Genomic DNA, 21,418 nt, shown 5'->3' on the forward strand with positions numbered 1-21,418 from the left:
GTGTGTAGTCACGTCGAGCTCTTCGCACAAACAACCTGCAAAACATTTAATCCACAACTATAAGCGTAAAGCTTAGTAAGTTCCCCATTATACCACACAATCCACCATAGGTATAGTGCATACAAACAAAGTTCTCGACTCTAGCGCCGATCTGCCAACTCTCCTTTAACAGGCACACAACACATAATCACCATACGTATTGTCCACTCGCACTGTTGCCATTTCACATCTTGCCAAGGGCTACATTCTGGTCTTTCATTCCATTCCTATCCATATCCAAACCGTGGTCAGTGCTAATATTGACAACCGCCTCATGAATGCATAGTCATATGTTGTTTCGAGTCAGATAGACAGTCAAAAGGTGTTCCTACCTGAGAGCAATAAATCAAACAAGAACCATGCAATAAGGCTTTAGACCAAGATTCCTCAGGCTATCTAACTTAAACCACATACAACCCCTAAGGTATCCATTCAACGATCAACCAATACTATCATTACCTTAACCAATCATGACATCTAACCATACATAACCATAAACATACAATACGACATGTTTCAACCAACGGGACTATTTCATCCCAAGTGAATGTTACAGCCTACTTGTAGTCTTACAACACACCTGTAGTTGTCATGGCCTTCCCCATGGACTTTCATGCTAACATAACAACAAGAGTCACAAAGACAACAAATCATGACATCTAACCGTATTATACAATCAACAGGCAAGACCCTACCAGTCTCGCATACCATGACACCAATTGTCCCATACTACACATACATAACAAGGAGTTATCCTAGTCAACTAGTATACATGTACTCTATCAGTACCATTATCCTAACATACACATGATATACAATGCCATACGTGGCCTAGTGAGAAAAATCACCTGAATCGCAGAACCGGAGGAACACAACAACACTCTTGCTTCCTTGCACTAATCAATCCCGTGAACCGACTATCACCGAATAAAGAAAAATCCTTAATTAACAACCCAATTCCTTCAAGTTTGACCCGTGGTCAAACTGGTTAATAGTCAACGGTCAACAAAAGTCAATGGTCAACCTATTCCATGACCACTACGTCGTGGTGAGCTCTTGGCCACGGTGTGGGTATGACAAGACAAAACAGTCACAATGCATAATATCACCACGTCGTGAGCCTCCTTGGCCACATCGTGGTTTCTGGCAGATTGGTATTTTCTTCATTAAGAGTTTAATCCCTACATATCTAAGCCCATAACGTCAAATCTGGTCCTTTTCAATGACTTAATGGATAAAGTTTCCAACTTTATCCGTTAGAACCTCACCCCAATCAAGATTTACAACCCTAAGTCCATTAAGCCCTTATAATGGCCACAACTAGTGCATGGTTCAAAGGGAACCATGACCTAACACTTTTTCCACCAAGTTAAGCTTAGATATGGTCACCAAGCAAGTCTAAGGTTCTAAAGTTGCCCAAAACTCCAAGAACATCCCTTCAAATGACTTCAAAGCATGAAATGAGAAACAAGAATGATAAAGGTGGAAGCTTTATACCTTACAAAGCTCCACAAGATGCAAGAGAAGAAAGATCTGAAGTAGATACACCCTTTCAATCAACAAGCACACCACCTTCTTCTCCCGAGATGTACTCCAATGACTCAAACATCCAAAAGCATCACATGAACATAAAAAACAATCAATAAGGGCTAGGGTTTTCGAGTTAGAGCCTTTAAATATGTAGGAAACCCTAAATTTCATGAGATTAGGCTGCAACAGCCACCACGTCGTGGCCATCATCTTGCCACGTTGTGGTGTCTATTCGAACACGATGCTCATTTAAGTGTCATGCCACGTCGTGGTCATCAACACATGACGTCATATCATAAGGTTTTCCTTCAAAACCTTATATTTGAAATCCCCAAGTCTTCATTTGATCAATTCCAGAAAATGGGTGTTACACAACAAGCAGGTCCGTCTATGTGGATCAGTCAACGGTGACATCGACATGTATTGTTGTAACGACCTAAATTTTCAACCAAAATTTTACTTTTTAAATTAAGATTCAAACAACTCAAAAACCATTTTAATCAAAAGGAACATAATATTCATTGGTTTCAGTCATCATAAAAACATAGTATCAAATTAGAATATAATGAAAGTCTCAAAAGCATGATCAACCAGATGCGAGTACAGTCACGTCACACCATTTCCTTTCTCACCATAACAACCTAAAAAAACATCTAACTTTAAAACCTAAGCACAAATCTTAGTGAATTCCACATGATACCACACATACAATGCATACTCTTACGAATGTTATAGTCCAACTATAGTCTCCCTTACCATATAGTCAACTATAGTCTTTCATACACTGTTATAGTCTACTATAGCCTTTCATACCATTCTATAGTCTAACTATAGTCCTTCATAAAATGTTATAGTCTAACTATAGTCTTTCAGTCACATAGACATAGTATAGTGAGAAAACTCATACGAAGCTAGAAGTCTAAGTCTCATATACAAGCTCCCACACGATTCAACTGGTGCGAACCACCTAAGTTCAACATATGAAGCATCTTAGTAACCATTACTAATCTGAAGTACAACCTTGGTCTAAAGTTTAATATCCAACAAAGTTTAACCAAAAGTCAAACTGGTTAAAAAGTCAATGATCAATGGTTCAAAGTCAACTAGCCCTTGGACACATCGCGTCTACAACAGTCCAAAATAGTCGCGATTACTCTTTACTCGACGCATCGTATACACGGATGGACGCTTCGTGTTTTTTACGTAGATCCACCACTTCTATTAAGTGTTTAATCCTTTAAGCCAGAGGCTACAACTTTCTAAAAACCTTCTAGGGAGGTTCTTAACGGATAAAATCCTAGCTTTATCCACATGGAAGCCTCTAACCTAACAAACACCAACCCTAGATCTAAAATAAGCCAAAAAAGTCTTAAGGCTTCTTGCATGGTTTAAAGAGAGCTCATGCGTGCTCTCTATTCACCTTAAATGGCCCAGAAAGGTCTTCAAACATCCTAATTAACATTGAGTTTCCCAAACTCCAAAATTGTTAACTAAATAGGACCAACATACACTAAAACACTTTTAAATACTAGATCTATGAAGAAAACTCACAAAGGTTGGAACTTTATCACTTACATGGCAAAGGAAGTGACAAAAAGGTTGAAACTTCACTGCATCTTTCTTCTTTAAGTAAGACACTAAAGCTCAAGAACACCAAGAATGGAGGATATGATGTTAGGGTTTGCTTGCTCTAGGGTTTCTAGACTGGTGGATGCTAATCAAAGAGAAACCCTAGAAGTTAAAGCCTTTAAATATGGTCCAAAACCTGAGACATAGGGTTTTGAGGTGTGGTGATGACGCGTCGTGTCCGACACGCCCTTTAAAGAATGTGTTACATCATAGCCTAAAATCAACTTTCCTTAAATCTTTAGGATAATTAAACTGACAATAAAACATAACACCCCCCCCCCCCCCCCCACCCAAAAAAAAATATACAATATAAAAGATTTAAAAAGTCTTCTTCATTTTCCCCTAGCTTATTTTTTTTGTTTAGTTTTAAGAAACTCTTATTTGATTATATTCAACCCCACTAACTTTCTGAAAATTGAAACACTATCTTAGACTTTAGAAATTTAGAAGGTTTCCAGCATTAGAATTTCAGAATGGACAAAGGTTGACTATGACTCCCCGTTCTACAAGGATATGGGAGATGGCTCACCCTTTGTCGATATGCTAGACACCAAAGTATGTTGCCTTCAAGACCCGAACAATATGTAAAGGTTCAGGATAAGGGTTGTCAAAAGATTGACATAGGTAGACATTACCTTAAAAATCAAATTCTATCCCCTTATATTAATATGCTACTTCTATTTAGGTTTTTCCACAGCCACAATTCCACCCAATACTTTACATGACACTGTATCAAATTTGATATTCTAGATATTTTGGTAAATGTCCACCTGACACACTCAACATGACACTGTATCAAATTTGATATTCTAGATATTTTGGTAAATGTCCACCTGACACACTCAACATTACACAATTAACCAAACATCCATTTCTGTTAATCCATGGAATAAATTACAGAAACACAAAACTTCTTCACAAATCTATCCCTACTTCACAACAAACAAAAGACACCAATAAAGTAATCCGAGCTATGTACAAAAAAAAAAGGAAGAACAAAAACAACGGTTACTTGTTAGAAAAATGTTGATATTTCAATAAATAACAACAAAGATGCATTCTAGAAATGAAAATCAAGTCTAAAATTACTATGTACAGCAAAAAAAAAAAAAAAAAAAACTAGCAACTCCATGTGTAAAACAATTTTAGCCTAAAAGCCAAAAAACGATTATCCACCTATGCAGCCACATGCTTTATGTTTTAACTTTCCTCATTCAACCAAAGTCCTAGACTTGGAAACAGACTTTTGTTCCACAAAACTGGAACTGGTGCCATATATCTTACGTGTCACATGTTTCCTGAGATACAAATACAAAATAACCAAATATTAGTTTATCTGTTATCAATAAAATACAACCAAATTAACAACATACTTTGGAGGGTTTGCAATTTGTTGAACATCATTGAAGTTATTTCCAATCTCAATGGAGATCAAACCACTTGATGGTGCTCCTGATGACTTTGGAGAATCATCAAAACTCAAACTTGAACTTTGACCTGAACCAAAACCTGCAACAGAGGTCAACACTCATTTAACTACATACAAAACAGCTATAAATAATATGATTGATTGTATTTCATACCTTGGAAAATTATGACAAGGAAAAAGAGAACAGTTATGGCCATAGCAAAGAGGCTGCTGTTTGATGATGATGATGATGATGATGGTGATGATGGTGACGATGATTTAGCTGCTCTTCTCTTCTTCAAAGCTTTCAATCTTTCAACTCTTGCACGCCTTTTCATGGTCTGTTCAGCAATCTCTTTAACCAGTTGTAAATCAGCTGTGTCTAAAGATGGACCTTTACGTGGTCTAGGTGGTTTTGGAGCCTTTTTCGTATGTGAAATCTTGCGCTTTTCTTTCAGACTTGTCTTTTCTAAAAGAGGTGTATTATGTTCACCATTCTTTACAAATTTGTGGTGTGTTAATGATTCCAGATCTTCATAGTCATCATCGCTTGATTTCACTGAGTTTCTGTAGGAATTACTGCTGCATTCACCTTCCTCTGATGCTTCAACAGTTAAAGCTGTTCTACCTACAGCAGATCGAACCACAGTTTTTGCTCTTTTGTTACCTTCACATTCACTTTCACTTTCACTGCTCACGATGTCAACAATGGTGTCTCTGTCTTTTGGCGGTTGATTGGTTTCCATCTGATCACGTAATCAATTTATCATCATGATGAATAGTGAAAAGAATAGAAAACATTATCAGAAGATGTAAAAGAAAAAAAAAATAAACATCAGAATTTAGATCGGTGACTATACCCTAAATCATTGGTAGGGTTTCTTTCTGGATTTTTCTGACAAATCATAGGAAAATCTTCTCAAATATAAATTAAATATGAAAAGTCGCCCATAAATTGCATCGCAATCGTTAGATTTATGATTGATTGAAGAAGCAGGCCCATGGATTTAACTCGACCAAAATTAGGTTAAAAAAGTATCTTGTATTCCTGTTTAGATAGTTTCTAACCACCGCTTCTAAATCAGAAAAAACCAAAAACAAACATTATCCGTTTGACATACTTCGCAAATAACGTGTACGAAACGAAAGAAAATTCCACAACGAACCGGCGGCTACGCCATCATCGGCGGCGTCGGTGGACACGATCGTCACAACTATAGAACACACGAAGCATAAAACAAGAAGCTGATTGAGGAAAAAATCGTATTACCTCCGCCGGAGCGTGAGCGTCTTCAAGCAACACCGATCGTCGTCAACAGAACACCTTCCAATGCCGCAAATATTTCACTCGCGTTTCCAAACTAAAACATTTGTCGAGCAAATGCAAGGAAATTAGATGAACAATACATAAAAAAATTCGAGCCGGCTTTTATCGTTGATAATTATCAAATGCTGAAGAACATATTCCGAAATTCTATGAACACAAGAGCAGAGGGATGTCTGTTCTCCCCTTTCCCAATCTTCATAAATTTCTACCCGTTGCTTATATATTTTAACTCTGATTACAATGACATTTTAATTTTTAAATTATATTTTTGTTTGTCCGCTTTTATTTAAGATTATTTAATTTAATTTTAGCGATAGTGCTGTTTATTTTCTTATTTATTTTCTAAATTTGAATTGCACTGTTACATAAATAGATCTAAAGAATGTTTAGCATAAACATTATTTTTTTTGAAATGTCAAATATAATTTAATCTTAAACTACTTCTAAATTCATCCATGCCTAAATTTGAACATTCAAATCAAGAAGAAGAAGAACATCACTTGATACCGTTAAACTAGAAGCCTTTTGGTTAGTATAAACATTATTCAAATCAAGGAAGAAGAACAACATCACTTGATACCGTTAAACTATAAGCCTTTTGGTTAATATAAACATTATTAACATTAGAGTTCACAAACTATATAACAATACAAAAATGGATCACTTCTAACTTGTGAGAGAGGTTGAATCAAACCCAATAAAGGGACAATATCATAAATCGCAATCAAAGACTTTTGATATAAATGGGCATCGATATTACATAAACATTATCATTTAGTCATTTAAATTTCGTGTTAACTCTTACATTTTTTCCATTCTCCCATTATGACCCCTACTCTCGGTTTGTCCGTTCTTTACTTACATGACATTGTTTTGTCTTTTATGCACTAAAACGACGCCCTTTTGTTACAATTTCTATTTAAATAAGATAATCACATTTTTAAAATGGAAATCGATTCAAGAACACAGGGCTCTTAGAAACATTCAAACAACCAAGTGATGTCAAAAACAAACCTTCTTGCCATTATTAATGATTGTCATGATGTGTGGTATTCCTATCATGGATCAGTTCATCTTCCTTCTCTAAATGAAAACCAAAATAAAAAATCTTAGCTAAAACCAGAACTTTGTTACTTACCTTGTAGACAAGAATTTCATCGGTGCGAGGGTCGTAGATGTTTGTGGTGTCAAGTAATGTTATGTAGAAATCAATAGTATGGTGAATGAGTTTGATCATACTGGATTCGAGTTTTGAGAGTCAATAGTTTCCATTCATACCCCCATACAAACCAATTGATTTTGGTGAAGCAACTTAAGCTTGCAAACCAAATTTTGATTTCCGAATCATTGACGACTTAATTTTCTTAACACTAATCAAAGAATATTATATAAACTTTCACAAGATTGTACAAGATAAATCTTGGCTTGATTATGATTTTAAAGAAACATAAGATGATGACCCATGCGGATCAAACTCCCATTGTTTTGTAATTTTTTGGGTTTAAATTCAGATCTTGATTTAGTTTTATTTTCAGCTTGGTTTTTCGGCTTTTGGTTAAATCGTATGATTTTAAGGCTAATAGCTTAATATGAAAATTTTTGCATGATATTATTGGATGTTAACCTAAAAGGATGAATAGTATGAAAATGAGGGTAAAATAATTATTTATAGTTTAATAACTGATAATAAAATTTTGCTTTTTTACACATTTAGTGACCAAATATTTTTTGTACTATTCTTACCATTGAGTTATTTTATTTTATTTAAAAAAACATCATTATAATCGGGTTGTTGTAGTTTCATCAAATATTAATTAGTTAATAATATGTATGTTTTTTTTAGGAATAATTACATATATGAAAAAACTTTTTTAGGAATAATTACATATATGAAAAAACTGCAAAATGGTTCACATATGGTTTGTCATTTGCTTTGAGTAAGGTCTAAATTTTTGAAGAATTATGGGAATCGTCTTTTTTTCACTAGTTTCGTTGTGAAATTGTTTTTAAAATTAAAAGATTTGTTTTGGCACTTATCCTTTAGTTTCTACATTTTGATTAATATTTCTTTAATAGTTATTAATTTGAAAATACTAATGGCCCACAACCCACCTCACCTTTTGTAACATCCCAAAAATTTCAACAAATTTAAACTTTTCAAAACAACCATTTTACTAATAAAAATGTTACAAAACTATTGTTTTCAAAATATTATTTAAAACCAAAGTCTCCTAAGATCCAATCAATTGTAAAACCAAGGATGCATATGGTCACGTCTTCACCTTGCCAAGGTCCACTGAAGTACCTGAAACCATAAACCAAAACTGTAAGCATGAAGTTTAGCTAGTTCCCCGAAAATACTACCACATAAGCAGATAACATATACAAATAAACAACACGCATACAAAGCCTTCAGCCTGACTGGAATGCCCCACCGGCATACAGTCTATCTGGTACGCTCACAGAACCTTCAGCATGACTGGTACATCTCATTGGGCCTTCAGCCTATCTGGAACGTTCGCCGGGTTTTCGTCCTGATTGGTACGCCCCACCGGCCTACAGTCTATCTGGGACGCCCTGGGTCTCTTGGCCTTGAGCACATAGCAGGACTGCCTCAACCCAACCACACATAAACCATGTCGACATATACATAACATATAAGCATACATATAACATATTGATACAAACTTTACCGGGTTTGTTGAATGGCAGCACAAAGCGGTATAGTCTCAACCCAACCACACTACACAGCTAACATATAACCAGTTAACAGACAATCAGGCAGATCTTACAGATCACTAAGCATAACATCATCCTATATACCAGGATATCGATCTAACAGATCACAACAGTACAATAACATGCATCACAGGATATCAATCCAATGGGTCGGCCTTGGTGCCTTCGACCCGTAAGTACAGTGAGGAAGACTCACCTCTCGTTCTGATCCATAGTTGATGAGGTCCCGACTCCGAATCTCAGCTCCAACCGACACTTATCCTTTCCAAATGACCGATCACAACCAAAATCCCAAGATGCCCAAAATACCCTTGAGGTCAAACTTGGTCAAAGTCCATAAGTCAACTAAGTCAAGGTCCAAAAGCCAAATAATCAACCAAGGCCTAATTATGGCCCAATTTTCCAAATTGGGCGCAAACCCCTTACATGGGCCTTACCCTAAAGCCCAACCATTTTCCTAGTCCAAAACACTTGCACTCAGATGGCCCAATGAGAACTCAAACACCCAAGCCCAAAAGAAAGACCAAACTCGAAGCCCAACATGCAAAACCTCACCTGATTGAGTACGCGGGGCGTACTCAGCTGTACGCCAAGCGTACATGCAAAAAGACTTGTACGTTGCACGTACAGACTTGTACGCCCAGCGTACTTACCCATTAAGCCAAATTTTTCTCTAAGCTCTTAATACTTAAGCCCAGAAATCCAAATCACAGATCTCAACCCTGGTAAAAGTCTAGAACCATAAAGTCACTAACTTGGTGACTTTGCATGCCCCATAAAGACCCAACTTCAAGATATAACATTCTACTTCCACTAAATGGACTTAATCTCATGCATGGATGATTCTAAACCTTAAAGGTGCCAACTTTATGGACCCTGAACCTCAGAAATACGAAGAGTGGCAACTCATAGCTCCTGGGGTGGTATCAACCACTAGATCTGATCCTTGGGGCCAAAAAGGGACCAAAACTCATATATACTAGATCTAAGCCATTAATGAACAAGTTCATATATTTTTACCTCAAGTAAGATGGAAATGAAGTAGAGAATCAGGATCCACAAACTCTTCCTTGATCCACAACCTTGCACCAAACTCCTTCTTCTGAATATGAACCAAAACGCACCAAGATGCACACAATGAGCTCGAAACAAAACAATGGAGGCTAAGGGACGATTTCTAGGGTTTTGGGGGCTGGTAAAGAGGCCAACCCTATAGACTTAAAGTGCTTATATGTGATAACCGTCAAATTCAAGTCAAAGTCAAAGTCAACAAGTCAAAGTCATCAAGTCAAACCGGTCAAACTTAATTAGTACTTGTATGTTAAAAGTTATTCTATGTATAAAAATGTGCATTTGTATGTCAAGAATTCGAGTGTCTCGAAGAATCTATATGTTTAGCAATGTAAAAACCCTAAAAAGGGAGTTAAACGCATCAAAACACGACTATGGACCCTTTTGGGGACTTAAAACAATCATAAACGAAGCATAACGGGATTCACGAACCTTGCATTACGAGATTATACGATAATAATGGCTAAGATTAAATCTCTCCCAAATCTCTCCAAGTATGTGAAATCTCTCCCAAATCTCTCCAAGTATGTGAAATCTCTCCCAAATCTCTCCAAGTATGTGAAATCTCTCCCAAATCTCTCCAAGTATGTGAAATCTCCCCAAGTATGTGAAATCTCTCCCAAATCTCTCTCAAACTTTTTATAGTCATCCGGGTCATCCCGACCCTTAAGTTGGCCAAAAACCGCTTGAAACGGAGAGTTATATCGAAAAACGGCTAATTAGGGTCGAAACCCTTCTTAGGAACCGAACCTCTTAGGAGCTGAACCCTCCTATTAGAGCCGAAGCCTCTCAGAACCGAACTTGTCAGAAGTGAACCTGTCAGAACCGAACATTCGAACCGAAGCCTGAGAGCCGAACTAGCATGCAGGACCGAAACTCCCTACAACCGAAAATAGGCCGAACCCTCGGTCCATTTCGGCTCCATAGCAATTTCGGACCGAGCCTCCACCTTCGGTTCCTCCTCTCGCACCTTCGGTCCCTTCTCCCTTCTCTCGGTTCCTTCTCCTTTCCTCTCGGTTCTCACCTTCTAAGAGCCGAACCTCGCAGGTTCGGTCCATAATGCCCGGTTTTCGACTACTTTCGCTTCCTAAGCCCGTTTTTGACGGGATTTTTTTCACCAAATTCATATTTTTACCATTTTAAACCCCCAAAACTCATATTTTATTTATTTCTCAAAGATTTATTAATTAAAATCATTATTTTATATTAAGAGGAGTATTCTACCCCACAAGTGGGTCAAGTGTGCCCACTTGCTTCCATGTGTCATCTCCTCATTAGTCCAACCCTATCCACATCACACAAACCAAGACACACATCCCTTCAACCTTGCCACTTGCTCCAGCAACATCTATATAAAGAAATCCCTGGAGGATTTCTTTGTTCACTTTGATCAAATCCTTCACTTACACACTTCTCAAACCACCTCAAGAAAGCTTCTTTTCTCTCTACTTCCCACCAGTTTGTGCTAGTGTTCTTAAGCTACTACTTCACTTTTTGGATCATCCAAGCTTTCACGTGTTCAGCAAGTGTTCTTGACTTGATACTCTTCGTCTTCGACCTTCCATTCTTCAAGAAATCACTCAAGGTGAGTTCATACCCCTACATTTTCCCGTTTTCTTTAGTTTTCAGGGGGGGGGGGGAATACAAGTTAAAACACCAAAACATATTTGAAACTTAACTTGACAGGTTACAACAGAAAAGTTGTGACCTGTTCACGAACTGTTTATTCAACTTAAACTTAATATTTTTCAAAACTGTTTAATATGCATATATTTCAGGTTTATACCTTTAAAATGACTACTTGCACATCTCCATACGATTTTTCTACAATTTATGGTGATTTTTACAAAACTGCCTATCATTGCAGCATCAAAGTCGGACCAGGTTGTGAAGATGAACATTTTCACCCTGGTTTGAGACCACCAAAAATTATAGGAAAATTTATGGATACAGTAGACTCTTTTTCCAAATACTCCGAGTTTACGGATTCAGTTTTCGACTTACGATGATTTTTCTATAAATATTCTAAAACAGTGACAGTTAAGGGTAAAACTGTCAAATACATGTTTAAGAGTTATTCACACCTTGTAACATGCTGAGCAAGGTGTGTACGATTTACACGTAGTATTTTAAATGTTATTTTATGGAAATACAAAGACATGCATAACAAGGTTTCATTCAAACACACAACACTTTTGATAAACTATAATAGGTATAGTTTGAGCACTTCGTTTGACAAAGAAAACAATAATTCAATCGACTTACAAAACAAGTATTTCATTACACACTACGTGAACTTGTTAATAAATAAATTTGTGAGACATTCTCCTTCGGGGTACTCTTAAGTACCATAGTAAAGTCCTGTAGTTATAATCAGAATCTCCTGGAGGGAGAGCGTGATAGTTGTGTATAGATCTATATTGGGTCTGACAAACCCGCACCTAAGCTGCTTGCAACAGCTAGACCGCCAGGTCTGGGGTGACAAGTGTCATAACATTTCTGACGCCTGAAGAACGTCGAGTACGAGGTCTTCGAGTTTAGTATGGTTATAACATCTCACATGGGAAATTAACAAAACACACAGTTCACGGGGATTTAAGGAGTTTTATTTAAATATAAAACCACACACACACAAGTATGACGATTTACTTACATACACTAAATCTTAGTTCAGTTAAGACTATAACAACCCATTAGAAAATATTGGATTTTCTGGAAACAAACTTGTAACAAACAAAAAGGAACATCATTCATTTTTCATTCATAAATTTGCTTATGAACTCACCAGCTTTATGCTGATACTCTTTCAAAAACAACTTGTATTCTCAGGTAATCAGTAATACAGGTAATCACAAGAATTCTGAAGTCAAGACGCTAAGGCGTAGATTCTTTTTCTATATTTTGACATCATATGTAATTTATTTGGAAACATGTACTTTTGAAACAATGTAAACTTTTAAATTATATTTATGATGGTTGTGTTTACTTTCTTCACTATGGTTATGATACTGAGCATGACGTCCTCCGCCCCTAAACGTTTCCGCCATTCTGGTTTGGGGGTGTGACATTATATAGGATACAACACCCTAAATTAGGGTTTCCACTAACTTCTCGTACGTCCCGCATAATCCTCGTACGCCTAGCATACGAGGTCTCACATCCACGATCAGATCCTCCTAGTACGCTAAGCGTACACTAGTGTACGCATCACATACCAACCCTCGCACAAGTACACCCTGCGTACTCCCTAGGTACGCCCCCGCGTACTAGGGTTTCCCTTAAACCCTAAAATACTCCGAATGCCATAACTTTCTCATCATAAATCCGATTTCGACGATCCTTATATCCATTAAAAGGTAACGAGAAGCTCTACGCTTTAATCAACTCATACTTTCCTTACAATTTCCCGAATAAGAATCCAATTTCCATAAAATCCCTAGCTGACATATTACCGAAATACCCATTGGTGCCAAAACACAGACCGAACTCCCAGATCATCCAAATTACATTACCCACACCCAAATGGGTATAAATCTTTTTTCCTCAAAGGCCCTAAGCCTGATGATACTCGGTCTTTGCGTCACCACCCTCACATAGAAAACGATTCGGAACAGGAAGTTACACCTCTCTCTCGCTCTCTCTCTCTCTCTCTCTCTATATATATATATATATATATATATATATATATATATATATATATATATATATATATATATATATATATATATATATATATATATAAGTTTAAACATAAACACACTAATATGCAAACACATATTATTGTGGTTTCTTCTGGTAGCATAAAAGTTTCGCGACTTAAACACCATACATAAATGCCTCTATTAAAATAAAAAAAATGGCATATGATGAATCTGTGAAATCAATAAACACAGTTTTTTACTTTGTTTTGGGTAGCATTTTAATTTGTTTTTATTGCATAGGTTATGTAAATTGATTATGTTGATTGACCAAAAAGAAGAATATTTATAATTATGCCTTTCAAATGATTGTTTTGAAAACCATCTCCATGTGTTTTTGCATTGTTTTTGGTAGCCATGGGAAGTAACATCCATGTAATTCCCAACATAAGAAAAAATTAGAAACATCGACGATCTTGGCTACGCTGTTATATAAATTGGCGAATCTGAAATCCGCCAACGGTGCACTATCGTTGCCTCTCGTTATCCTTGCCAATTATAAATTGTCTTGGGTTTCTATGGTGTGAAATGGACAAATAGTTCATCAAAATGGCTCACAGTTATGTTCTTGTTTCCAAGATCCATTTTGGACAACACTATCCCCTTTGTCTTCTCGGTGGCTTTATTCGAAAACATATGAAAGTAAATATGGTGTGTGTTTTAAGTTGAATCAATAGTTATTCCGTTTTGGACAACATCATCCCCTTCATCTATTAGTTCGTTTGAGAGTATGCATGGGAAACATAGTGTTTCTGGTGGTAAGAAGATAAAATCACCGGGAAAAGGAAGGGGGAAAGAGAGGGGAGGATTTGATGGTTGTGGGCCCTTTAGAATTTTACAATTATTAAACATTAAAAAAATATTAAAGAAAATGTAAAAACTAAATCATACGGATAAAATAGTCTTCTCAATTTTAACCAATTTTATAACTAAACTAACTGAAAATGACCATTTCTGCATTTTTTTAAAGGGTTAGATCAGTCAAAGAAAATGACAAACAATAGGTACTAATTTTTTCAGTTTTGTCTATATATGTTAATATCATATGTACGTATTTTTACATTAAAACAGTACGTGTTTTTATTAACATGTGTATTTACATATGTACGACAATCTTACTATTAAACCAAATTTTTAAATAAGTAAATTATTTATACATTTAACCATTAATTTTAAAAAGTAAGTACATTAAAAAACAACCGGGTTCTGATTGTCTTTTTCCATCATTTGATCGGTGGTTTTAAAGTCTTAAGGAAAACTATAAGCAGGGAGCGAAGCAAAAAACATGAAATAATTCATCGCAAAAATTTTCGTAAATATAAGGAGGCACGAGGCACCCATTTAGAAGACGTGGTGCGTCCCAGACCAAGGGTTGATGACGTTTTTTAGGGTTTTGTGCATATTTAAGGGGTACAAACCCCTACGGTTCCGTCATTCGCAACCTCCATCACCCTCCAAACATTCCTTGAGAAACCATATCCTCTATTGAAGGGGTTTGAGCTCATCCTCTCTCTTTTGATGTTATTTTGATGATCTAGAGAGAAGAAACACGAAAGATTGATCAAGGAAGCTTTGCATTTAAAGTAATCAACCTTCTTATAATTTTTGGACCTTTGTAAGTTTCAAAGGCTTGTTTAATAGGGTTTGAAGTACTCCAAAGCTTATGATTCATGTTTAACCAGATTTGATCATTTCATGGGTTAAATAAGGCATGCAAGAGCTCACTTTGCTCGATGCATGAAGATGAGTGCATTTTGGGCACTTTTAAGATATAGGGTTTTAGATTTTACTTGTGTAGACCATTCTAATGGATAAAGTTGGAAACTTTATGTATTAAGACACTAAGGAGACTCGGATATGAAGGTTGGAACTTCTGACTTAATGGATTAAGTTGATTATCAGTTGTTTTTCTAGAGGACACATGGGCCTTTCTAGAGCGCGTCGCCCCATTTTGAAAAAAAAATGACTAATTTTCCTTTTAATGGGGGTAGAGTGCTCAGAAGGGGGTGTTGGGTACCTTTGATCACATTGTTGACTTTTTGACATTTTGACCAAGTTTGACTTTGGGTCAAACTTTAGGATTTTAACCTTATTTTGTGTTTAGGTGGTTCGTGAGACCAACTTTTATGTGTGTTAGTGTGCGATTATGATTTTTCCATATTTATTGTGAAGTGAATCTTCTCACTATACGTCACACCCCCGACCAGTGGCGGAAACGTCGAATTGTGCGACGTCATCATGGATCACAGTCATTTACATACACAAAACAGTATAATAAACAGCGAGAAATATAACTTTTATTAATTGTTCAAATGGAAATTACATTGTATCCTAATTTATCATTACATAATAATCCAAAAATATAATGTGTGCCTTAAACAGTTAGGCGTTAAAAATATAATATAGGGAGGAATAGACAAAAAGTTGCATGTGTGCCTCGAGTGGGTGTACTTCAAGCTTCTTACGTTCCTGAGAATACATGTGTTTTGAAAATACACCAATATAATGTTTGTGAGTTCATAGATTTTGATTCTTACTACTTCTCGTAATAAAAGTATAAGTTTATCATATATAAGTGTTTTCTAACTTATATAAAATAGTATTTTTTATAACCAACAAGTATAAGCTTTTATCGTATATAAGTACTTTCAATTTATATTTATATGTGTACTTTTATCCCGAAAAGTAATCATTTTAGTGTATATAAGTAATCTTTCAACTTATATTATGATTTTAGGCTAGCGTTATCAACGTTACAATGATTTATTATAACTAAGCTACTGAAGAGTTATTGCCTCTTACGATGTTTCATCGGACGTCGTAGTGTTTAGACAGTTATCACCCATGACATGACGATCGTGGTTGTAGCTAGCAACCACGGGTGGGAGTGTCAGACCATATAGATCTACATAACTCTCCTGCTCACTTAAAATTTAACGGTTATAAGCTAGGGATCATGGTAAGTATTTACACTTAGGTGATGAATGTGTCTCATGTAAATCATTGAGTGAGTAGCACTAAAAGTTGTAGCCTTAATTTTAAATGTTTCAAGTTTACCAAACCAAAGCTTATATTGTATAATTATAATAATGTCTTATAATTATATCATTTAATTATTTTGTAAAATTAAATGGGCAGAGTGACGACAAGGTATAATAATTATCCATATTATACAGGCAGAGTAACAATAGTGTAAAGCCGATATCAAGCCTTAAAAATAGCATTTCCAATAATATAATTCATCGTTATACAAAAGCGACAGTTTTAGCGTCACTTTTACAATAATGAAATAAATAATAATATTTATAAAATAACGATAATAAACAATTTATATATAACTATTATTATTTAACATATATTCTCCCCCGAAAACAGTAAAAGGTTAAAAATGGGGTCGTGAAACTCATTTCGTTGCGTGCTTTAAACCGTTTCGTCTCTTTGTAAGGATTCGTGTTTTTGCCAAAAATCAAATGGACGACACTCCATTTAGCGAAGCGTTGCAAGAGGTTTGTAGATTGGGTCGAAACGAATATGAAAACGTAAAGTTTTTTGTCGTTGGAGTTCGCCGAAAAAGCCTCGCCGCCGGCGGTTTGTGGTGGATCTCGGCGATTGTTAGTTGCAACGAAGGAGAGGGCAGTGGGGGACTGATCGGAGGTGTTTGAGTGGTCGGAAGGGGCTGTGATGTTGGCTGGAAAGAACGTTGCGGTCGGAACACGGCAGCGCGTGGGGACGGCGAGCGACGGTAATGAGAGAGATTGAGAGAGAGATTTGGTGGGGATAGAGGGTGGTCTGTCTCTTTCTTTCTCTCTCTCTCTCTCTCTCTATATATATATATATATATATATATATATATATATATATATATATATATATATATATATATATATATATATATATATATATATATAAAGAGAGATGGGAGAGAGGTGGACCACCAAGATATTGACACCTGGAACCATAGAAATGACAAGTGGATCCATTATAAACGCGAAATGTGGCGACTTCTCGATCTACATGCCATTTTTCGATGAAAAACGTCATCTCTCATTTTTTTTTCGAAAACACTAGTTCGATGTTCTAGAAATTACAGTTCAAAATATGTAAAAATATTTATCTAAATAAAGACGTAGCTATGTTAAATTTGCGTTCAAAATCGTTTATCAGATGTTTTCCAATCTCAACGTTTGGACTGATTTTGTAAAATGATCAAGATTTCGTGTGGATAAAATTCCAAAAATGAAATCAAATATTGGGTTATTTCCCAATTCGAAAAGTGTGTTCAAAATTACTTAACGAAATAGGTAGCTATTCCAACGAATCATTTTAAAGTTCATTTATGTGAAAATCAGTTATAATATTGATTTGTTTTCTTTAAATGGTCATAACTTTTGCGTACGATCTCCGTTTTAGATGTTCTTTGTATCCACGAAATCGTATTTTTATTTTCTATCTATTTAGAGATTTATTTGGACATAAAAAAAATACTCAATATATAAATCTTGTTTTTAATGTACTAAGTCATTGCTTATGTTGTAACACCTGATTAAAAGAACTTTTCAGTTTAGATCCTCGGTGTATAAATGCTTTGTGGATTTGGTCCCTAGGGGGGTAGTTTTGCCAACTTTGGAAAATTTGGAGTGAGCTGGGCGTACTCCTTGTACGCTGGACGTACATATGTAGGGGACAAACCCTAAAATTTAGGGTTTGGGCCCTACTTAAACAACATTATAACCCCTTATTCTCTCATTTCTTAGCCACCATTGCCCTTAGAGTGTCATATCGAAATCCTAGCTTTCCTTGAAGAGTTTTGCCCCTCTTGAGCGTGTGTTTTAGTGTGTGTTGGTGAAATTTGAAGAAGAGGAGCTTGGAGGAAGGAGCTTTGATCAAAGGGAACTTGTAGATCCAGAATTCTCTCATCATTTCCAACTTCATTGAGGTATAAAGCTTGGAACTTGCTCCTTGTTTGCTTAGATCTACTTCTTATAAAGTTTTGGTCCCATTTTGGTCATATGATGAGGTCTAGTGGATTCCTCCCACTACATCAGTTAGGAATTGCTTCTCTTGGTATTTCTGAGGTCCTAAGTCTATAAAGTTAGCATCTTGATGGTTGTGGATCAACAATGCATGAGTTTAGGTCATTATGGTGAAGTAGAATGCAAAAACTGAGGTTTGGGTCCTTTTGAGCCATGCAAAGGCTCCAAGTTCATGACTTTATGGCTTAAGACGTTTGATAAGACTTGGATCTTAAGTTTGGGCTTTTGGTTACAAGTATTAAGCACTTAATGGAAAAGTGATTAATGGGCACGTACGTTGGGCGTACGCTGCCCAGTCCCTGATCATGGCTTGCTTGGTAATATGTTGGGCGTAAGCCTGAGTATGCGGGGCGTACTCAAACGCCGTTGACTTCGTTTGACTTTCTCGGTTTTGGGCCACTTTTAGACTAGAAGGGGTTTTGGGCCTTATTGGGCCATTAGTTTTCCGAGTTTGGGCTATTATTGGGTTTTTAGGCTTTCTTGGAGTAGGCCCATGATGGGCTTGGGCTCAGTTGGGATATTGGACCATATTCGGTTTTTGTTGCTATTGGTTTGGGCTTTGGATTTTGGGCAAAGTGAGGAAGGGGTAAAATGGACTTTTACCCTGAGTTTTGGGTAGTCGGACTAGGTTTCCAACTGTGGGTTGACGACCAATTGTTTATTTGATGTTATTTTGATGTTGTTAGCGCGGGGATTTTCCGGATCGGCAGTCCAAGCTTTATCGGTGATATTCGGCAGCTTGAGGTGAGTCTCCTCACTGTGTTTAGCGGGTCGAAGGCACCAATGCCGGCCCATGGTTTATTATGTTAGGGTGTCCACATGTTCCGCATCTTCTTGGAGAATGGGATACATATCCGTAGGATGTCTCATTGTTGCACATATTCCACAAACCATCACTTTTGGAGTTTGTCCCATGGCTAGCTTTTGGACAACGGAGGTTAGATCTTTAATTTGAGACTCGAGGTTTGATGTACCCGCTTCATTGACTTTATGTTGCGTGTCTCGCTTCATGTCTTGGCGCGTGCCAAAGTGTTGGGAGTTAGCGGCTATGGTGTTGAAGAGTTGTCTTGTTTGTTGTGGAGTTTTACTAAAAACATCTCCACCACTTGAGGCATCAACTAGTCTTCTCTCCATTGGCAACAATCCCTCATAGAAGTGTTGAATGAGGAGTTGTTCCGGAATTTGGTGTTGTGGGCAACTATAGCACAAGTTGTTGAACCTCTCCCAATAATCATGAAAAGTCTCATTTTGACCTTGGCGGACTCCACAAATCTCATTTCTAAGACTTGAGACTCTTGAAGCGGGATAGAACTTATCAAGAAAAGCTCTTTCCATGTCGGTCCATGAGTTGATTGACCCCCGGTGGAAGATAAAATAACCAATCTTTGCTCTATCGGCCGATGAAAAGGGGAATGCCCTTAGCTTGATTTACTCATCGGTTGACCCTTGTGGCTTCATACTAGTGCAAATAATATGGAACATCTTCAAGTGCTTATGAGGGTCTTCATTCTCCAATCCATGAAAAGTTGGAAGGTGATGGACTAAACTTGACTTCAATTCCGAGCCTCCTTCCAAAACCGGGTAATTGATACCGGTTGGAGTTTGTGTAACATCGGTTTCTATCATTTGCCTCAAAGTCCTTTCAGGAGCTTCTCTTCCGTCCGCCATTGCAATTGGTTCAATAATGGGTGGATTTTGTTGTAGGGGTGGTGTTTCGGGAATTTCTTGGCGAGGGTCGGACTAGAATCGGGTTCCGTGTCACTTGATGAAGCGGTTTCAACCTCCGGATCCCCGTGAGGATTTGAAGTTTGACCACGTTCTATTCTCTTTTCCTTCGCCAAACGTCTTGCTTCTTTTTCAAGTTCAGGATTATAAATCAAAGCACCTGTACGTTGAGATCTGGGCATAGAGAAACAAATTGATTAAAAATAAACCAATCCCCGGCAACGGCGCCAAAATTTGGTGGTTGTCGAGGCTAACAAAATAAATACCCTAAATATTACACACTAAAATACTGTATAGTGGTAAAGGGATCGTATCTACGGAGATTGGTTCAATTTTATAACTCTATGATAATCTTGTTGTACAAATACTTGTAAAACTAAAATAAAATAAAATTGGGGGATTTTGATCTTTTGATATGTTTAAAAGAAAACTAGAATTACACTAAGATTTAAAAACACAATTCAACAAAAGCAAAGTTTGATGTAAAATCAATAAGATAAAGATGGTTGACTTTGGACTTTCATTACTTGAACATTTGGTTAAATAATCATGAGAATACCAAGGTGCAATACTTGTGTTTATAATCTAACTTGGCTATAGCAATTTATAAGCATAACTTGTCTCGACTCTTCTTTTGTATTAAAATGACTAGAGAAGCTCATAGCACATTTCCTAAATCAAAGTCACAAAACTAATGAAGCATGTAATTTTGTGAAAATCAATTAGCATTAGGTTTTAAGAGTCACCAAATCCAAAGAGTAATCTATTGCTTTCATTACCACTATGGAGAAAATATTTTCTTAGTCTAAATGAAATGAAAACAAACATTTAAACTAATTGTTGCTTGTTAAATTGAAGACCCATTACTTAGCCAAGAATTTAACCAACAAAAATAACATTCACATATCAATATTCATGACTAGAGATATATAAACATGAAGGAAGTTTTCATAGAAAATATAATCATAGGTATTCAACACAAGTTCATGGAGTTCTTCAAAATAACCAAAACATTCAAGCAATTACATCCAAGTCAACCAAATATGAGTCTAGCCAAGCATGGCCAAAATGAAAGAAATGCAAAGTAGTTTAGTGGTACCAAACATTGTTCTAGTTGCAAGATGGAAAGAAATTACACTAGTCTTCAAAAAATCTTCAAGTCTTCCAAAACCCTCTTGAGAGAAAAGTGTGTTGTTCTTCCAGTGATAGATGTGTAATA

At 36.5% G+C, this 21,418-nt stretch overlaps 1 protein-coding gene across 2 annotated transcripts; it reads right to left on the minus strand.

Annotated features, from left to right (window-relative positions):
- Positions 1 to 4,178: 4,178 nt before the first annotated feature.
- LOC145128797 (uncharacterized) lies at positions 4,179 to 6,140 on the minus strand. 2 transcript variants are annotated; one of them, XM_079063600.1, is made up of 5 exons: positions 5,877 to 6,140; positions 5,467 to 5,682; positions 4,782 to 5,352; positions 4,572 to 4,707; positions 4,179 to 4,496 (listed from the first exon to the last, which is right to left on the minus strand). In XM_079063600.1, the coding sequence occupies exons 3-5, from the start codon at positions 5,350 to 5,352 to the stop codon at positions 4,409 to 4,411; spliced, it is 795 nt and encodes a 264-aa protein (XP_078919726.1). In that variant the 5' UTR covers positions 5,467 to 5,682; positions 5,877 to 6,140; the 3' UTR covers positions 4,179 to 4,408. The 2 variants fall into 2 exon arrangements, with proteins under 2 accessions (XP_078919726.1, XP_078919727.1); XM_079063601.1 differs by lacking the exon at positions 5,467 to 5,682.
- Between the last annotated feature and the right edge of the window lie 15,278 nt (positions 6,141 to 21,418).

The sequence above is a fragment of the Lactuca virosa genome, chromosome 8, assembly GCF_052849685.1.
Source record: "Lactuca virosa cultivar CGN04683 chromosome 8, Lactuca_virosa_CGN04683_v6, whole genome shotgun sequence".
Lineage (NCBI taxonomy): Eukaryota > Viridiplantae > Streptophyta > Magnoliopsida > Asterales > Asteraceae > Lactuca > Lactuca virosa.

Coding starts and splice junctions, on each gene's coding strand:
- LOC145128797 (XM_079063601.1), bottom strand. CDS start 5,352: ATGGAAACCAATCAACCGCCAAAAGACAGAGACACCATTGTTGACATC. Junction 4,708..4,781: donor CCTTGTCATAATTTTCCAAG/GTATGAAATACA, acceptor CCTCTGTTGCAG/GTTTTGGTTCAGGTCAAAGT. Junction 4,497..4,571: donor CAAATTGCAAACCCTCCAAA/GTATGTTGTTAA, acceptor TTTGTATCTCAG/GAAACATGTGACACGTAAGA.